The sequence below is a fragment of the Halichoeres trimaculatus genome, unplaced genomic scaffold, assembly GCF_033239565.1.
Source record: "Halichoeres trimaculatus isolate MK-OKI-2021-1 unplaced genomic scaffold, fHalTri1.1 fHalTri1_scaffold_1, whole genome shotgun sequence".
NCBI lineage: Eukaryota > Metazoa > Chordata > Actinopteri > Labriformes > Labridae > Halichoeres > Halichoeres trimaculatus.
Window position 1 is genome coordinate 20,844,858 of NW_027437179.1, and position 16,756 is coordinate 20,861,613.

Here is a 16,756-nt window from a genome sequence, read left to right on the forward strand (position 1 = left end):
GGGATAAAAATAGTATTTTCTATTCTATTCTATTCGTTTGAAATCATTCATACAGTGCAATAGACTGTTAAAATCATATTCAAAGTCACTTTTTTTGCGCAATATCAGATTTTTCAGTGCGAAACACTGGTAACACCAATTGATATTTATCAGTTACACATCTTTCACACATAAGCGTTGGAACAATTAACACCCAGCATAATTTTCAAAGAAGAATCTCAATGAAATACATCTTCAGAAATGATCAAAGACACATTGTTGTGCCCAAACAATGAGCATTTAAAGACAAGAAAATATAACAAAACGGTCATTTGGCTTACAGTTTCTTTATGTTTGTTTGTTTGTTTGTTTTTTTACTTTGCCTGTACCACTCCTTTCCACAAAGTAATTTGATTGTTGTGCCTTTGACACTCCACACATATCTAAACATTGCTTGTGAGGGGTCATTAAATTTAATTTGTGTGTTTCCTCTGTACCTGTGACCTTGCCAATACCTGGCATGGACCATTTCCTCCTCCCCACTTTGTCTCTCAGCTCATTCCCTAAATCACAGACTGCAGGCTTATGTCCATGGTTTGCTGCCACAGTCTGCTAAGAGATGGCTTTAAAGGTTCAGTGTATCACATGCTTATTCAGAAACTTGTCTTCCTATGCCTTTAATTTAAGTGTTTTGTCGATTGTATTTGATATGTAGGCCGTATGCTTCAAATTTAAATAAATTGTTATAGACAAACCATTTTTCCAAGTGCAACCTCCTAATAACTAAAGACAGTTTTAAAAAAACTTGGCATATCCTGAGGTAAATCTTCCATAATCATTATTTAATGCCAGCACTCGTGTAGAAATGAAGGGTGTATCTTGTTAGCCACATTCACTTAAAATGCAACAGAAACTGTTAACCTGCAGTTAACCATTCTTTGTGCAGATAATAATCCATTTCACAATACATGCGTTACTCAGTACACTCAAGTTAATGACTATGCAAAAAAAGCTGTATATGAAAAGTTTTTAAAGTCAGTCTTCCTGTTTTTTTTTTTTTTTTTGTTTGTTTATTTGTTTTATATAAAGAAGGTATTTTTTCCTGGCCATGGTAATAGAAATTCCCTTTACACCATTTTTTTCCATTGTTGAGTTTCAGAATTAACTGTACTGCAAAAAGCTAAACCATTGTGGTATGGTTGCAACAACCAGCTCTGTCATGTGGGTAAAATAGCTTGATACACATAATTTATTTATTTATCTATTTATTTATTTACTTTCAAAATAAGCTGAGGCAACCCAATGAATTACACTTTGTGGATTGTAATCCTCTTCTGATCAGAAATTTGTTATTCCATCCAAAAATGCAGTAATGTGGTACTACAGGAGTGGGATGTGAGCCGGTGAAACATGGCACATCACTGCCCTCAAGTGGTGACTTAGTGATAAAGAATAACGAGAGTGAGAAGCAACATATTTAGTTCTCTGACTTGTTTTATTTTGATTTGTTTTACATCATTTGCCATCACTGATCTTTAATTGATGATGCTAAAGGTGAATTGTACAAAGTACAACTGATTCCAACACAGCCCAATTTGACTGACTATTTCTTTGTATCAACATTACAACCAACTGTGGGATAAGGCATCAACTGGATATGGGTTGGAGTTCTGGTGTTTTATTTGTGGCACCATAAAGAAAGATCAGGAGACACCAACTCTTTTCCTTAATAGATCCTTCTGGAACTGGTTGTTGTGACTGAGGACTTGGAGATGCCACCGCCATAACCACCGCCATAACCACCGCCAAAGCCAAATCCACCACTGGAGCTGGCACTTGTGAATCCTAGGAACAAAAACAGGAAAGTGTTTTAATTCAGCAAATTATGTATTATTTATGTTGTCAATTAAGTAATAGATATGTTAATGTTGATGTATAAAGTCCTAATCTTACCTCCTCCAGAGCTCTGCTGGACGTGGATGGTGGCGTTGGCTCCTCCACTGGCCAGTCTAAACACAGGTCAGCAGGGAGTTAGTCCTTCATTCAAAAGGTGATACCAATACTGCAGATGTAAAACAATGTGAAGTGTTCAAGTTTATCTCACCTGCTCTCCTCTCCTTCCAGCAGCTTCCTGTAGGTGGCGATTTCAATGTCCAGGGCCAACTTGACGTTCATCAGTTCCTGGTACTCGCGCACCTGGCGGGCCATGTCCTGCTTAGCTTTCTGCAGAGCAACCTCCAAGTCCCTGATGCGGAGCTTGGCGTCTTTGACTGCCAGCTCACCACGTGCCTCAGCATCTGCGATCTGAGCCTCAAGGTTGGCTCTCTGTAAAAGGAGTAAGCCACAGATATAAACCGAATCTGCCTGTACCCAAGATTATTCTCTGTGAGTCATCTTTAATTCTTGATGTATACCTGTGTCTTGACAGCATCGATCTCATTCTGGAGGCGGGCGATCATACGGTTCAGCTCAGCAATCTCAGTCTTGGTTGTGCGCAGGTCATCACCGTACTGACCAGCAGATGTCTGCATCTCCTCGTACTGTGAAGAAAAATGCAATAAAGTATTTTAGGAACATGATCCTGAAGATCCTGGGAAAGACTGTGGGGATGGGTGAGTTCTTTGATTTTCACTCACCTTCTGTTTGTACCAGGTCTCTGCCTCAGCCTTGCTCTTGTTGGCGATGTCCTCGTACTGAGCACGCACTTCAGCCACGATAGCATCCATGTCCAAGTTACGGCTGTTGTCCATCTCCACAATGACGGAGGTGTCCTTGATCTGGCTTTGCAGCTCACGAAGTTCCTAAACCAAAGATTTTTGCACACGGGTTAAGTATGTGTGGTCTAGGCTTGGTTTTTGTGTTAAGCAGTGGATCAGGTAAACATTAAAGATACATACAGCCTCATAGACGGCTCTGAGGAAGTTGATCTCATCCTGAAGAGCATCAACTCTGGCCTCCAGCTCGACCTTGTCCATGTAGGCAGCATCAACATCCTGGAAAAGATAGAGTTGTGTTATATCAGAAAGCACCTTCTCAAAATCATCTCAAAATGCAAATCTGATATTTTCCCTTGAATATTTCTGAATCTCAATGGCAAATAGTTGTGACATGATGCCTTGGGATGTTGCAAAATATATTCATGGAAATTGCATTCTGTGTGAAATTGAAGCAAAATGAAAATAACAGATTTCCCTAAAATACTGTCATACCTTCTTCATCAGCACAAACTCATTTTCTGCAGATGCACGCTTGTTGATTTCATCTTCGTACCTACAAGAAGACAAGGAAAGGCTTTAGTACATTTGCTCTTTTGAACGACCTGTTCTCTATCAGGTGTAAAATTTGGTGGTAGAACTCTCGATTATGCTGTGAAGACACTCACTTCCTCTTGAAGTCCTCAACCAGGAGCTGCATGTTCTTCTGCTCGCCCTCCAGCTTGACCTTCTCATTGCTGAGCCCATCGAGCTGTCTGCGCAGATTGGCGATGTAGGCCTCGAACATGCCTTCAATGTTGGAGCGGGTGGTGGTCTGGTCCTGCAGGAGGCTCCATTTGGTCTCCAGCATCTTGTTCTGCTGCTCCAGGAAACGGACCTATGGAAGCAAAAAATCAAGAAAAATTGTCAGAAAAGAAAGTGAAAATATTAAAAAGATTTCGCTCTGCACCAATAATAACCGATTAGTATAGGAAATGTGCAAACTTAAAGCTTTGGACATTGCCAGCAATTAGAAGAGTGTGTCCATTTTTTTCAGTGCTTCTGGTAAAGGTTAGTTGAGTCACTGCAACTAAATTGTGATTATGTAAGGGGTAAGCTGTAAGAACTGGTAAGAATAATCTTAACAGTTTAGGATGGGCTAACTGCTATATGCTTAGATTTTTTGTTTTTCTTATTCCAAATAAAATTCCTTATTAGGGAATAATATAAAACAGAGGTGATATCCTCAGCTTTCATACCTTGACAGTAAAAAAATGTATTTGAATTTAGAAAGCAGTGCACTTTCTAAAAACAAAAACTACATACTAAAGTTTAACAACTTATCTTTATTCGAAACAAGTAAAAATGCAGGACTTCAGACAGTTGCCAGTAATGAATGTCCAGGGAGAGCCTGCAGACTTTTAACTCTATGATAATAAGAACCAAATAAGTATGTAGGTCTACCTAGGACACACAGGAGTCACACAGAGCTCACTGAAACTTACCTTGTCAATGAAGGAGGCAAAGCGGTTGTTCAGGGTCTTGATCTGGTCCTTCTCCTGGGTGCGGACAACATTGATGGTGGGGTCAATCTCCAGGTTGAGAGGAGCCAGCAGGCTCTTGTTCACCTGGACAGCTGTGATCGTTGGAGCGATGTAAGCGCCTGCTGCCTGGCCAGAAGAAAATTCATACCCAGCAGAGCTTCCACTGGTCAGAGTCATACCAGAAGCAAGACTAGGAGAGGTACTGAAGCTGGTTCTTTTGACGGAGTAGCTGCTTCCTGGTCCTGCAAAAGACCTCCTAGAGCTGCCACTAGAGCTGGTGACTGAGTATGCCTTCCTCATCATCATGGTTGCGGTGGGAGAGGTGGTAGAGCCTGAGCAGAGAGCTGAAGATGCTTCAAAGGAGAGCTGAATCCCTCTGAATGTCAGACTGTGGATCCTGCCTGCTTTTATAGCTGAAATGAGGAGGGGTCTGGGGCCACTTAAACCTGTACTGTCACTTTTCGCTGTCCAGCCTTTCTCCACTTTGTCTCCACTCCTTTGTCTGCAAAGGATAAGAATGGTCAATCCTGAAAAACAGGAATGGAGGTATTTTCTAAAGATAAGCAATGACACACCCTGCACTAGCACACTTTAGAGCAAGTATTTCATGTTTTCATTTTTCATCTTAAGGGACTTTTCTTTCAAGTTGTTGATAAAACTATATTAGAGCAGTATTTATAAGTTAGTGCTAAAGGGTTAAGATATTTTTTGTATATCACAATAGGGATTGAATGATTGAATGCTCTGGCTCCAAAGGTAAAACTAGCAAATCAACATCTTTACATCTCCCTAGTAATAAGCCTGTGCAATTTTACTTTGATTAGGTATTAATTTGCTGTATATGTGTGTGTTTCTTTGTTTATTTTATTTTTATTTTTATTTTATGCATTAGAGCCCAAGCCTGATATAGGGTCCTTACACCAAGCACAGAGGTCTCGTCTTATACTGAAAAGGCTCTTCTGCCATAACAACCATTTGACCAAGCATGATCTCCCTTGATACTTAGCCACTCACTTGAGAAAAAAATACTTTTACAGCAATATTGATGTTGTGTTTTCATTGATTTCAAAATGCTGATGATTCTATTTCATTTTGTGATTGAAGCTGCATCCCTAGCAATGAGCTGCTCTTTTTAAAAATAGTCTTTTATTGAGAGCAAACATAACTTTTTGTTTTTATCATTATCATGACCATTACCATTGTTGCCAGGAAAGTAAATTGTAAAGAGTATCAAACCAAGCTATGAACAACTCAAATAACACCACTTCACAAGTTTTTTTCTTCCCTTTTCTTCTGGTGACCATGTTTTATTCAGCTAAAAAAAAATCCACAGGGTCACCACTGGCGACAACAATGGATGATTTGAACATTGTCCAATATGATGAATTTGCTTTCGCACAATTAAAAGCCATTCTTCCATGTTACCGTGTGTTGAAGCTGGATGGTGATGATAGGTAGTCAATTAAAGTATGGGCACATGATTTAACCTCTTAAGACCCTGGTCCACATATATGATCATTACATTTTGGCCTCCCAGACTTCATTTTTTTAAACTTTGACCTATTCGCCACATTTGGGGACACTGCCTACATCATCTTTTGGTAAAATCACAACATTACACCCATTTTAGTGAAAAAACCCCCAACATATTTAAGTTCAGTAACAACTAATAGAGAACTCATAACACAAATAATCAAACTTCCTGTACAAAGACCAAGTTTAGCTTTTATACTTATTAGGTCTTACTAATCCCAAACCGCACGGTAAATTAAAAACTGCACACCAGACAAAAGCAGGTTAAAATGAGGTAAGAGGTTAGAATGGGCAAAGTTACCATGTGACAAGAGATTGACAAATTTACCAAATTGTTCCTCTTATCCCACTGTCCTGTGAGGAAAACGTTTACACCTTAATTGCAACAGTTTTTTTTTTGTTTTTTTTTTACAACTTCTTCCATGCAGCTTATGCATTTAGCTTAAATTGCTAGCATATCTCTGCAGACTGCCTTGCCTTGGGCTACCTTAGCTCGCTTTTGCCATAATGACTTGAAAATATTCCTCTTTATCAGGTAAACTGAATCTGTACTGTCTGTTTTGCCCTGAAACAGCAAAACCGAAAGCATCAGCTGAAAGACCAGTGAGTGATGTGAACGAGTCTCTTATCTCTGAACCTGCAGGAATGTTTCAAAGAAAGTGCAGGTGATGTGGCTCTACTTGATCATTGAGTGCAGACTGATACAGAGAACAGCAAGGTATCCACCTTGAGCTCAAGACATTTTGGTAAACTAGCTAAACAACTATTTGTATTTCTGTTATTGACCAAAACTGGTGGTACTGGAGGGAGGCCTGGAGGAAGGGAAGGGCCAAGATCCTTTCAGTAGAGTCCTTTGAAATGTATCATCTGCTTGCTAGTTTCTCCAGAGTTACAAGTCTTATGATGCAATCACACCAAACACGAATAATTACTTAATTTGTGCTTACCTGAATGAATCAAAATATTTCGTCTAGTTAGTGGAACTCTTTCTTTGAAAATTTCATACAGCTTTCTTAGCAAACAGCCATTTAAATTATTAATTTGAAGCACTGTGCATTGGGAGACAGGCAGAGATGTTATGATGCTTTTCCAGAAAATTTTAAACAACGGCATCTTATCTCTCTCAAAATAGGATGAAATTATTTTGTTTTGTTTTGTTTTCATAACAGTGTATTAACTTTCTCTTTTAAAAACTTTTACTCTTGAACTCTCACCATTTTTAGGAATTTTAGACAAAATGCTTGAGGCAAAGCATTTCTCTTGCACGTACACAGTCAACTACTGTCATAAAAATACTTTGCTGTTAATTAAATTTAAAACATTGTCAAACTTTAGCTACCTACTGTCTGTCAGAATCAATTTGGCTTTGGTGTTTATTATGTGCACCCTGATTTGGTGAGTTTTATTATGACTCATCTGAAAAAAGAGTGTAGCTAAAAGCAGCTATGACAAAATTATTGCCAACACTGATATTGGCCCTGTTTATTAGCTTATTAAATAAGTCATCCACATTGACAGGCTGTAGTAATGGGTGTGATGTGTTGAGGGGCATTAAATTAGGCACCATGTAGAGATCTGAACAACACTATGGAGTGTGTGTTGTTGACTGTGACTGGAGCTTCAAGTATAAATGTCCTACTCATGCAATACTGTATATGTTAAATTATAAAAAAAACTTCACTTGCAGTATGACAGCGCCATTTGGTCCAGTGTCACATTGACAGTACAGGTGGAGTCAGCCGGCAGTGGATGTGTTTGTAGTCTGCATGTGAATAAACTACAGTTGTATAGCACTACATGTGAACTAACCAAGTAAACATTCAAAAAGTGGTAATGGGGTTTAATAATAGTAAGCCACCAAAACCCACTGTGCTCAGTCTGGAAAAATGACCAGCACCAACGAGTATAGGTAGTGCTGTCAGAGGTGTGTACAGGCAAAAATACAGCAACTACAACTTGTTTGAAAAGTATTGTTCTTTTAAGCATTCAAACCAAACTGTTAACAGCAGGTGGATCATCTTTGCATTCAGAAAGAAAAAAGACAGTAATGCTGTTTATTAATGTTTAGCATTTCAAAAACTTATTCACTTTAAGTATCACTTGTCTTTAATAAGGAACACATGGTTTCATGGATTAAATTTGAGTGATCATTTTCAGATTTTATTCATTTGCTTCATTTTTTGTACATTTCATTTGCAACCATATTGTTTTCATTCAAAGCAGCAAAAAAAGAAACAGTTAGCATATCATGTGTTGTATTCTGGCCATTACACTATTTTCAGTTTCCAGTCATTGCTTAGTTTCTTGTCATTGCTGACAGTATTTGTTTAACATTGTATGGTTGCAGTATTGCCATTGCTTTTTAGCTCCCAGCCACTGATGACCTAACAAACACTGTCATTGGCTTTTTCTTACATTAACCATTTTGCTGTTGCAAACTTGATCCAAGCAGTCAACAGGTAGTAGTCTACCCTCCTGATAAATCTTTTTATTTTTTAACCCGGTTTATTCAGTTTGTCTCTCTTTGCTGACCCTTTAAAAGAAGTAGCCTTGCTCTCTGTGTTTCCAGTGTAACCAGCAGAACAACGTTAAATGACTCCCAGCCAATACTTCCTTTTCTGTTTGCTGCATTGTTTACAATCTAATTAACAATTCAAAAAGCAACATGTGTTCAGGTCTAAAGCAAAGAAAAAAATTCCCCCGAGGTATTTCAATAAAAAAAAGTCTTGTCTTTTCTGGAAAATCTTAGTGTCATTGTATACAGAGTTACACTAGAGCTTTGCTGAGAAGGAGTCTGAACCTAAAAGAAAACTAAGTGCTGTTTTAATTACTTTGCATTTCACAGGACTTAAGTTTGCCAGAATCATGATGCAGGTTCCATTTGAGTTACATGCATTTCACTTTCAAATGTTTATTGACCTTTGCAACTCAGAGTCAAATATATTTGTTACAGATCTGAAACATTATGTTTCTCACACCAAAGCCTGATACTTTGAATACAGGCCCTTCATCACTTCTTTAAAATCTGTAATAAGAGACTTTTGCTGACCCAGGTCCGTCAGCTTGTAGTCTTTGCTCGCTGTTTTTAAGTAAATTTTCGTCATTGCCGACAGTAGCTATTTGTGTCATGCTCTTCATTACCTTTTGAACATTGTATACAATTTAAAGCTATTTGATACTTTAAATTACATATTTGGTTATTTATTATCACACAGATGACCGCATTATAAAAGAAATAAAATATAAACAAGCATTTCACAGTACAATGGTAAAACTTAACCAAGAGGTACATGTGAACATAATACAAAAAGAAAAAAAGAAAATCAACAGGAAAAAGAACAAATGAAAACACAAAAATAAATGATAATAGAGAAAGAAATACAAAAAAAAAACAAAAAAAAACAGGGAAAACAGAACAACAGTTACAACAAAAAGAACCCCTTAAACAATTGAAACAATTTTGACATATTCGAAAAGCAGTAGAAAGAAGCATCAGCTTATTTAATCTTACCTCTTCTCCTGTTCATAAGTAGTTAATGAAAAATTTGCTTTGATCTATTTCTTTATCACGAACTCCCGAAACGTAAATCATATATATATATATATATATATATATATATATATATATATATATATATATGTGTGTGATATATATATATATATATATATATATATATATATATATATATATATATATATATATATATATATATATATATATGTATATATATATATATACACACACATACATATATATATATATATATATATATATATATATATATATATATATATATATATATATATATATATATATATATATATATACACACACACATACATATATATATATATATATATATATATATATATATATATATATATATATATATATATATATATATATATATATATATATATACACACACATACATATATATATATCCATGCATACACACACGTTTTATCCCTTGTTCCCTATATCTGTTGAAAATAATTTGAGAAGAGAGTCTAGGCACAATTAAAAAGATAAATAAATAAAAGAAGATGACAGTTATGATAACAGTGATTAAAAGTTAAAACAGCAATGATAGTTTGAATTTTGGTAAAATGGTTAAAATAAACTATAAAAATGTTAAAAATCAACAATAGTGATGAAAATGATAATGATATTACAAAAATATGATAAACTGGAGTCTTAAAATGTAAAATAAAAAAATAAAAAAAAAATTAATAATACAATTTAAATCAATAACATAATCAAAAAGAAGAAATGGGATAAAAAGGCAAAAGCAGTAGATAGGCCTACATGCTTCTTTCCTGTTAATTATGCAAACCCTTTCTTCTGTTTTAATTTTTGGGCTTAGTTATATAATTGCTACCCTTATCAGACCATGGGGATCTTTGTGTACGTACAAAGAAAAGGTTTGTTTAGGGTATGTTTGTTGGTTTGTTTGTTTGTTTGTTTTTTTTTGTCCTGCATGCTCCATGGGTGTTCTATATACTTACAGGGGCTATCGAAGTCAGCATGCTAGTAATGTGTTCACACAAACTTTTCCACATGTATTTTGTTTGTTTGTTTTTTGGCAGGCAATGAACTTGTGCATGTTCTGTGGTTTTTGCTATACAGTCTATAGGTCTGTATTGTGACCACAGCCTACTACAGCAATGTCCTGATGTGATACAGTACAGAATAGCACCACAAGGTGGAACCTCCTCTCTGTGTTGTTCAAATGAGACTCAATGGCCTAATGCTCTGACCCCTGACTGTGGTGCTGACCAACAGAGGTCCTGTGTGCCTGTGTCTCACTGCTCTTTCATGGCTTGTACATACACCATTTAACACCTTACAGAAAGATAGTTAACTTCACCCATGCCCTTCCCGAGTCAATGGCTTTTCACTTCTGCCTCTATGTGTGGGTGTTTCAACTTAAATGAGTACTTTTCTTTACAAATACTTTTTCAGCCTTTGAAAACCTCAACCCGGCTGCACAACAGTGGCACAACAGTTATTGCTGCAGCCTCAGAGCCAGAAGGTCTCCCAGCTTGACCGGTGGGTCTTTCTATGTGGAGGATGCATGTTCTCCCTGTGCATGCATGGATTCTCTCCAGGTACTCCTACTTCCTCCCACAGTCCAAAAACATGCTCATCAGATTAATTTGTCACTCTAAGTTGTCCGTAGGTGTGAGTGTGTGCGTGAAAGGTTGTCTGTCTCTGTGTCAGCACTGTGATTGGCTGGCGACCAGTCTGAGGGTGTACCCTGCCTCTTGCCCAATGACAGCTGGGATAGGCGACCCTGAACAGGATAAGCAGTTCAGAAAATGAATGAATGAATACTTTAACCCCTTACTACCTGAGTTAATTTACAAGTATATTTTAAAAAATGTTTTTGTGTGTTTTCAAATTCTTACAGATACTAAATTGAGTGGAGATTGTTAAGTTTTATACAAAACATACAATAGTTATAAATAAGTTATATGGTATGTTCAGATATAAAAAGTTCACTCTCTGATCAATTTATTGGGACATAGAGTATTTGATATGAGCCTTAGTATGTGCAGAATATAAATCAAAAGGCATTAGTGGGATACAAAGGGCTTTTCAGCTGCAAGGTTTGTTGCAAGTTCACGACAACAGGCATCAAAGGTTAATGGAAGTACTGACAGTCAAAGAAAGACTTTTTGTGTGGGTTTGTCAGTGTAATCCTCTCAGGTATGGATTTTCACGCACTCTTTAAATTGCACAAGAGGAGATGATGGGGCTACATGTAAGACTCTTTGACGAGTCAAGTAATTCAGAATTCTACTGTTGGCTGTACACACCCCAGTTACAGCAACAGCTAAGACTGTTAGTTTGAGTGTAAGGATAAATGTCCATTAGGTTACATCTTTTGGTCCAGACCTGTACTGCAGCGATGCTGTCATCACACCTTTGCACTTACACTGTGGTGCTGCCATACCCAGCGTGTGATTTCACATTGCTCTGTGGTGTTGCAGAGGCACGTGAGCTTAACACACAGCAGGAGCTTCACATTCACACACCCTCAGACATGGACATACCCACACTGATCCACCCTGCTTTCTGTGTAAACTCACTGTGATCCTGCTTATGATACACCTCTGTTACCACCTATGTTGCCAGCACAGTGGCAGAATGACTTGGACCCACTATCACACCTCTGTTGGAGGCGAGACATTTCAGGCACAAAATATCCTGCCTTACACTGGCAAATTGAAAAAGAGAAAAGTGTGTCCCCCAGAATGATGAAAAGTTATTTTAATGGAAACGAAATGTTTCCATTAAATTCATTAAATTTCAGAGCATAGAAACAACTTCAGAATTTGGCATTGATCTTGTGTTGTGTATTTTTTTTGGTACTGATGGAATGCCAGGGTTTTCCTGGTGTTGTTTGATTTCATTGAATGGCACTCTAAACAATTTCACTTATAATAAACTCCCCCATCCTGAATGTCTGTGTGAAAAATTCATGTGGCTGTTAAAGGTAAACACTCCAAACTCAAAGTAGCCAGGAGGAGTCTTTCTTTGGCTGTCACTCATAACAAAAGTAAAAAGAGAAGGAGGCAGTCGTTTCAGCTCTCAGAATTGTTTTATTCAGATTTATTCGATGACATTTGCTGCAGCACTCAACCATGATGTTTCTGGAAGTGATTTTACAAAATAAATCTGGTTTCTGCTTAGTTGTATCTATGAGGCATTGGAAGGCAAAACAGAGCAGAGAAACAACTGAAAGAAAAAAAGAAAAAAAAGAACAAGGCAGAAGCTAACGTATAGATTATGACTTGCTCCTCTTTTTTATATCAGCACTCAATAGTAGGATGAAGGTATCAGCTGATAGCATGATGATCTTATCCATACCTCTTCAGGATCATATTTCAGTTTGGTTCACTTCAGTGCAAAAAGATTACAAGAGTGATGATTCTCAGTTAGTTTCTTTGCTTAGTTTAAACCCTTCTTCAACATCTTTTTCCCTTTTTTCTATATTTTTGGTAGTCTTTGGCCTTGATAACTTTGCTGGTCTTTGAGGCCATGATAACCTTCAGAAGCTCTTGATAAGTCTGACATGTTTTTATGAATCTTTGGAATACTCCTCCTCTTGAGGAAAATGCTTAACAGCACTGCATAGCACCATGAAAAAATACAGATGTAGATCAAATCAAAAGCTTCTGAAGGGGGAAGAGGGACGGCTCTCCTTTTTTAAAACAATCTTTTGGAACTGGTTGTTGTTGGTCAGGAGACACCAGCTCTTCTCCTTAATAGATCCTCCTGGAACTGGTTGTTGTGACTGAGGACTTGGAGATGCCACCGCCATAACCACCGCCATAACCACCGCCATAGCCAAATCCACCACTGGAGCTGGAACTTGTGAATCCTAAGAACAAAAACAGGAAAGCGTTTTCATTCAGCCGATTATCTATTATTTATGTTAAATTTAGTAACAAATTTTTTAATGTTGACGTATGAAGTCCTAATCTTACCTCCTCCAGAGCTCTGCTGGACATGGATGGTGGCGTTGGCTCCTCCACTGGCCAGTCTAAACACAGGTAAACAGGGAGTTAGTCCTTCATTCAAAAGGTGATACCAATACTGCAGATGTAAAACAATGTGAAGTGTTCAAGTTTATCTCACCTGCTCTCCTCTCCTTCCAGCAGCTTCCTGTAGGTGGCGATTTCAATGTCCAGGGCCAACTTGACGTTCATCAGTTCCTGGTACTCACGCACCTGGCGGGCCATGTCCTGCTTAGCTCTCTGCAGAGCATCCTCCAAGTCCCTGATGCGGAGCTTGGCGTCTTTGACTGCCAGCTCACCACGCTCCTCAGCTTCTGCGATCTGAGCCTCGAGGTTGGCTCTCTGTGGAAATTCAAGTCAGAGTTGGATTAGTGACTTTGCATCAGAAGCTTCCTCATAACAATATATCTCAGAGAAGTTCTCTCCATCTACCTGTGCCTTGACAGCTTCGATCTCATTCTGGAGGCGGGCGATCATGCGGTTCAGCTCAGCAATCTCAGTCTTGGTTGTGCGCAGGTCATCACCGTACTGACCAGCAGATGTCTGCATCTCCTCGTACTGTGAAGAAAAATACATGAAAGTATTTTAGGAACATGATCCTGAAGATCCTGGGAAAGACTGTGGGGATGGGTGAGTTCTTTGATTTTCACTCACCTTCTGTTTGTACCAGGTCTCTGCCTCAGCCTTGCTCTTGCTGGCGATGTCCTCGTACTGAGCACGCACTTCAGCCACGATAGCATCCATGTCCAAGTTACGGCTGTTGTCCATCTCCACGATGACGGAGGTGTCCTTGATCTGGCCTTGCAGCTCACGAAGTTCCTAAACCAAAGATTTTTGCACATGGGTTCATTATGGATGGTCTGGACTTGGTTTTTGTATTAAGCAGTGGATCAGATATCAGAAGATTAAAGATACATACAGCCTCATAGACGGCTCTGAGGAAGTTGATCTCATCCTGAAGGGCATCAACTTTGGCCTCCAGCTCAACCTTGTTCATGTAGGCACCATCGACATCCTAGAAAAGAATAATGTTTGAAGAGGAAATGTTATACCCCCAACATTAAATCAAATTCAAGAAATAAAGAATTCCAAAAGCCAAGATCAGTTTTCTCACCTTCTTCAGGAGCACAAAGTCGTTCTCTGCAGCTGCACGCTTGTTGATTTCATCCTCGTACCTGGAGAAACAGAAAACATGCTTAAGTGTTTGAGCTTCATTTTGGACATCCACACCCTACATCACTTGTAAATTTGTGAATTTGGTAGTATCCTAGTGGTCATCCAGACACTCACTTCCTCTTGAAGTCCTCAACCAGGCCCTGCATGTTCTTCAGCTCGCCCTCCAGTTTGACCTTCTCATTGCCGAGCCCATCCAGCTGTCTGCGCAGGTTGGCAATGTAGGCCTCGAACATGCCTTCAATGTTGGAGCGGGTGGTGGTCTGGTCCTGCAGGAGGCTCCATTTGGTCTCCAGCATCTTGTTCTGCTGCTCCAGGAAACGGACCTATGGAGACACCAAACCAGGCAAAATTATCAGATATTCATATAAAAGGCATGTACTAAAAATGTGTGAAATCATAAAGGTTTGGCTTGAGCTTTTATGGATGCCTACATTTTTTAAAAGTGAATCTTGGTCTTAAACATGGATGGGATCAGAAAGGATCCGACAGTGCCTTTTCAGTTGTATCTGGTTTAAGTGCTTGACCTTTCCCTAAAATACTGATTAGATATCTCCATATCTGTACTGCCACACCCTAGTCATAACAATGTGAGTTAAGGTGGCATTAGTTTACTTTCTATGCTAAAGGGAACTCCTAAGCCATTATTACACACTGAATAAAAAGAATATTATTTTTCCTTTCTGTCATAATGACTGTCTTTTTAGCTGCTTCTCTAAAAATGTGTGTGTCGCTTTAAAGGTTTCATCCTTTGTTTCCCTGGCTGTGACTCATCCTGTGTGCTCAGTTGAGCAATGAAGGCTGCACAGTCAGTCTGGTCATAAAAAAAAATAGGTGTGGCAGATAAACCACAGACGACAAAGCAGCACAGTAACATGGGATCAGGGCTTTGTTTTGAGTTTTTGTCTTAGGGTCAGTTTATAGATAAGGGAACACTGCAGCTTCAAGGTGAGTGTGCACACAGACCTGGGATTTTATCATAAAAACTAAAGAAAGATGATTTTACAACCCTGTACATTCCTGTTGCTCTTAACAACTGGTGATAAGTGCAATGTGCAAATGACAGACTTTGGACTCTGTGGGCATAGTGCAGATACTGTAGATCCCTGTTCTCTCTGCCAGTCCACAGGTGCCGCATGGGTGAGTCCCAGCAATATAATCCCCACCCATGTTTAGACAGTGGGCAGAGAGGCCACATCAGGCCCAGTCGGGGGCGACATGCCAAATGTTACCTCAGGTAGGTTTAGGACAGGGCTGTCAGTGTCAGTTTGGTTCATGATCACAGAAAGGCTTTTAGATTTTTACAAGCTTTCTAATCCTGGAGGCCGTAACTCATTGATGAATACAACATTGCAAAGATAAGATTCTCTGCTCTACTGCTTTGTCAGCTGCGACAGAAAATGACCTCTCAGTAAGTAGTGAGTAGCATTTAGCAGTTTGAACAACCACCTTTTTAATTTAAGCAGCAAAGCTAATCTGTTAACTTGAGACAGCAGCGTGGTGTAGAAACCACCCAGAGGAAGAGGAACCTACCTTGTCGATGAAGGAGGCAAAGCGGTTGTTCAGGGTCTTGATCTGTTCCTTCTCCTGGTTGCGGACAACATTGATGGTGGGGTCAATCTCCAGGTTGAGAGGGGCCAGCAGGCTCTGGTTGACTGTTACAGCTGTGATCGCTGTAGGAGCGAAATTGGCTCCTGCTTGGCTGTAAGAACCACCACCCATGGAAGACATGCTAAAACCAAGACCAGCATTGGGACTTGCACCAAGGCCATAACCGGTGGTTCTTCTCACAGAATAGCTGGTTACTGGTCCTGCTGCTAAGGACCTCCTGCTGCTGCCACTGGAGGACACTGAGTATGCCTTCTTCATCATGTTTGCAGAGGTAGAGGCCGCAGACTGTGAGCAGAAAACTGAAGATGTGCTTCAAAAGGAGAGCCAAGTCCCTCTGAGTGTCAAACTACAGACTGGGATGGCTTTTATGGCTGTGCAGAGCGAGGGGGAGGATCCGCCTCTGCCGCTTCAACCTGTACTCTCACTTTTGCTGTCCAGCCTCCCACCTTGGTCTGCAAGCTCTGAATGACAGGAGTGGCCGATCCTGTAAAACAGGTGGGGAGGGAATGTCAGGAGATAAGCTGTGACACACCCTGCTCCAGGACAGGCTGAAGGGGGGCAGAGTGAGAGTGAAAGAAACAGCGAAAATGTGATCATGAGAAGCAATAAAGCCTCTGAGTGTGTTCAGATTGCATCCTTGAAGTTCTGAGGTCAAATGTTAAAACATGAGGGGGAATAATTAATTATAAATGTTTT

The 16,756-nt window shown here is 39.2% G+C and overlaps 2 protein-coding genes and 1 long non-coding RNA gene across 5 annotated transcripts; 1 reads left to right on the plus strand and 2 right to left on the minus strand.

The window, feature by feature from the left end:
- Positions 1-1,705: 1,705 nt before the first annotated feature.
- Positions 1,706-4,534, minus strand: LOC141790033 (keratin, type II cytoskeletal 8-like). Its single transcript, XM_074669668.1, has 9 exons — positions 4,178-4,534; positions 3,362-3,570; positions 3,189-3,249; positions 2,877-2,972; positions 2,616-2,780; positions 2,394-2,519; positions 2,084-2,304; positions 1,933-1,988; positions 1,706-1,824 (listed from the first exon to the last, which is right to left on the minus strand). The coding sequence occupies exons 1-9, from the start codon at positions 4,520-4,522 to the stop codon at positions 1,706-1,708; spliced, it is 1,398 nt and encodes a 465-aa protein (XP_074525769.1). The 5' UTR covers positions 4,523-4,534.
- Positions 1,905-13,554, plus strand: LOC141790051 (uncharacterized). Of its 3 annotated transcripts, none has more exons than XR_012598254.1 (6): positions 1,905-2,029; positions 2,107-2,315; positions 2,408-2,591; positions 10,716-10,861; positions 13,029-13,343; positions 13,421-13,554. It is a non-coding gene; the product is annotated as an uncharacterized LOC141790051 (long non-coding RNA). The 3 variants fall into 3 exon arrangements; XR_012598256.1 differs by having other exon boundaries at positions 10,716-10,802; XR_012598255.1 differs by having other exon boundaries at positions 13,418-13,540.
- LOC141790043 (intermediate filament protein ON3-like) lies at positions 12,394-16,359 on the minus strand. The gene is made up of 9 exons (XM_074669678.1): positions 15,983-16,359; positions 14,567-14,775; positions 14,391-14,451; positions 14,196-14,291; positions 13,931-14,095; positions 13,709-13,834; positions 13,398-13,618; positions 13,247-13,302; positions 12,394-13,140 (listed from the first exon to the last, which is right to left on the minus strand). The coding sequence occupies exons 1-9, from the start codon at positions 16,319-16,321 to the stop codon at positions 13,022-13,024; spliced, it is 1,392 nt and encodes a 463-aa protein (XP_074525779.1). The 5' UTR covers positions 16,322-16,359; the 3' UTR covers positions 12,394-13,021.
- Positions 16,360-16,756: the final 397 nt, after the last annotated feature.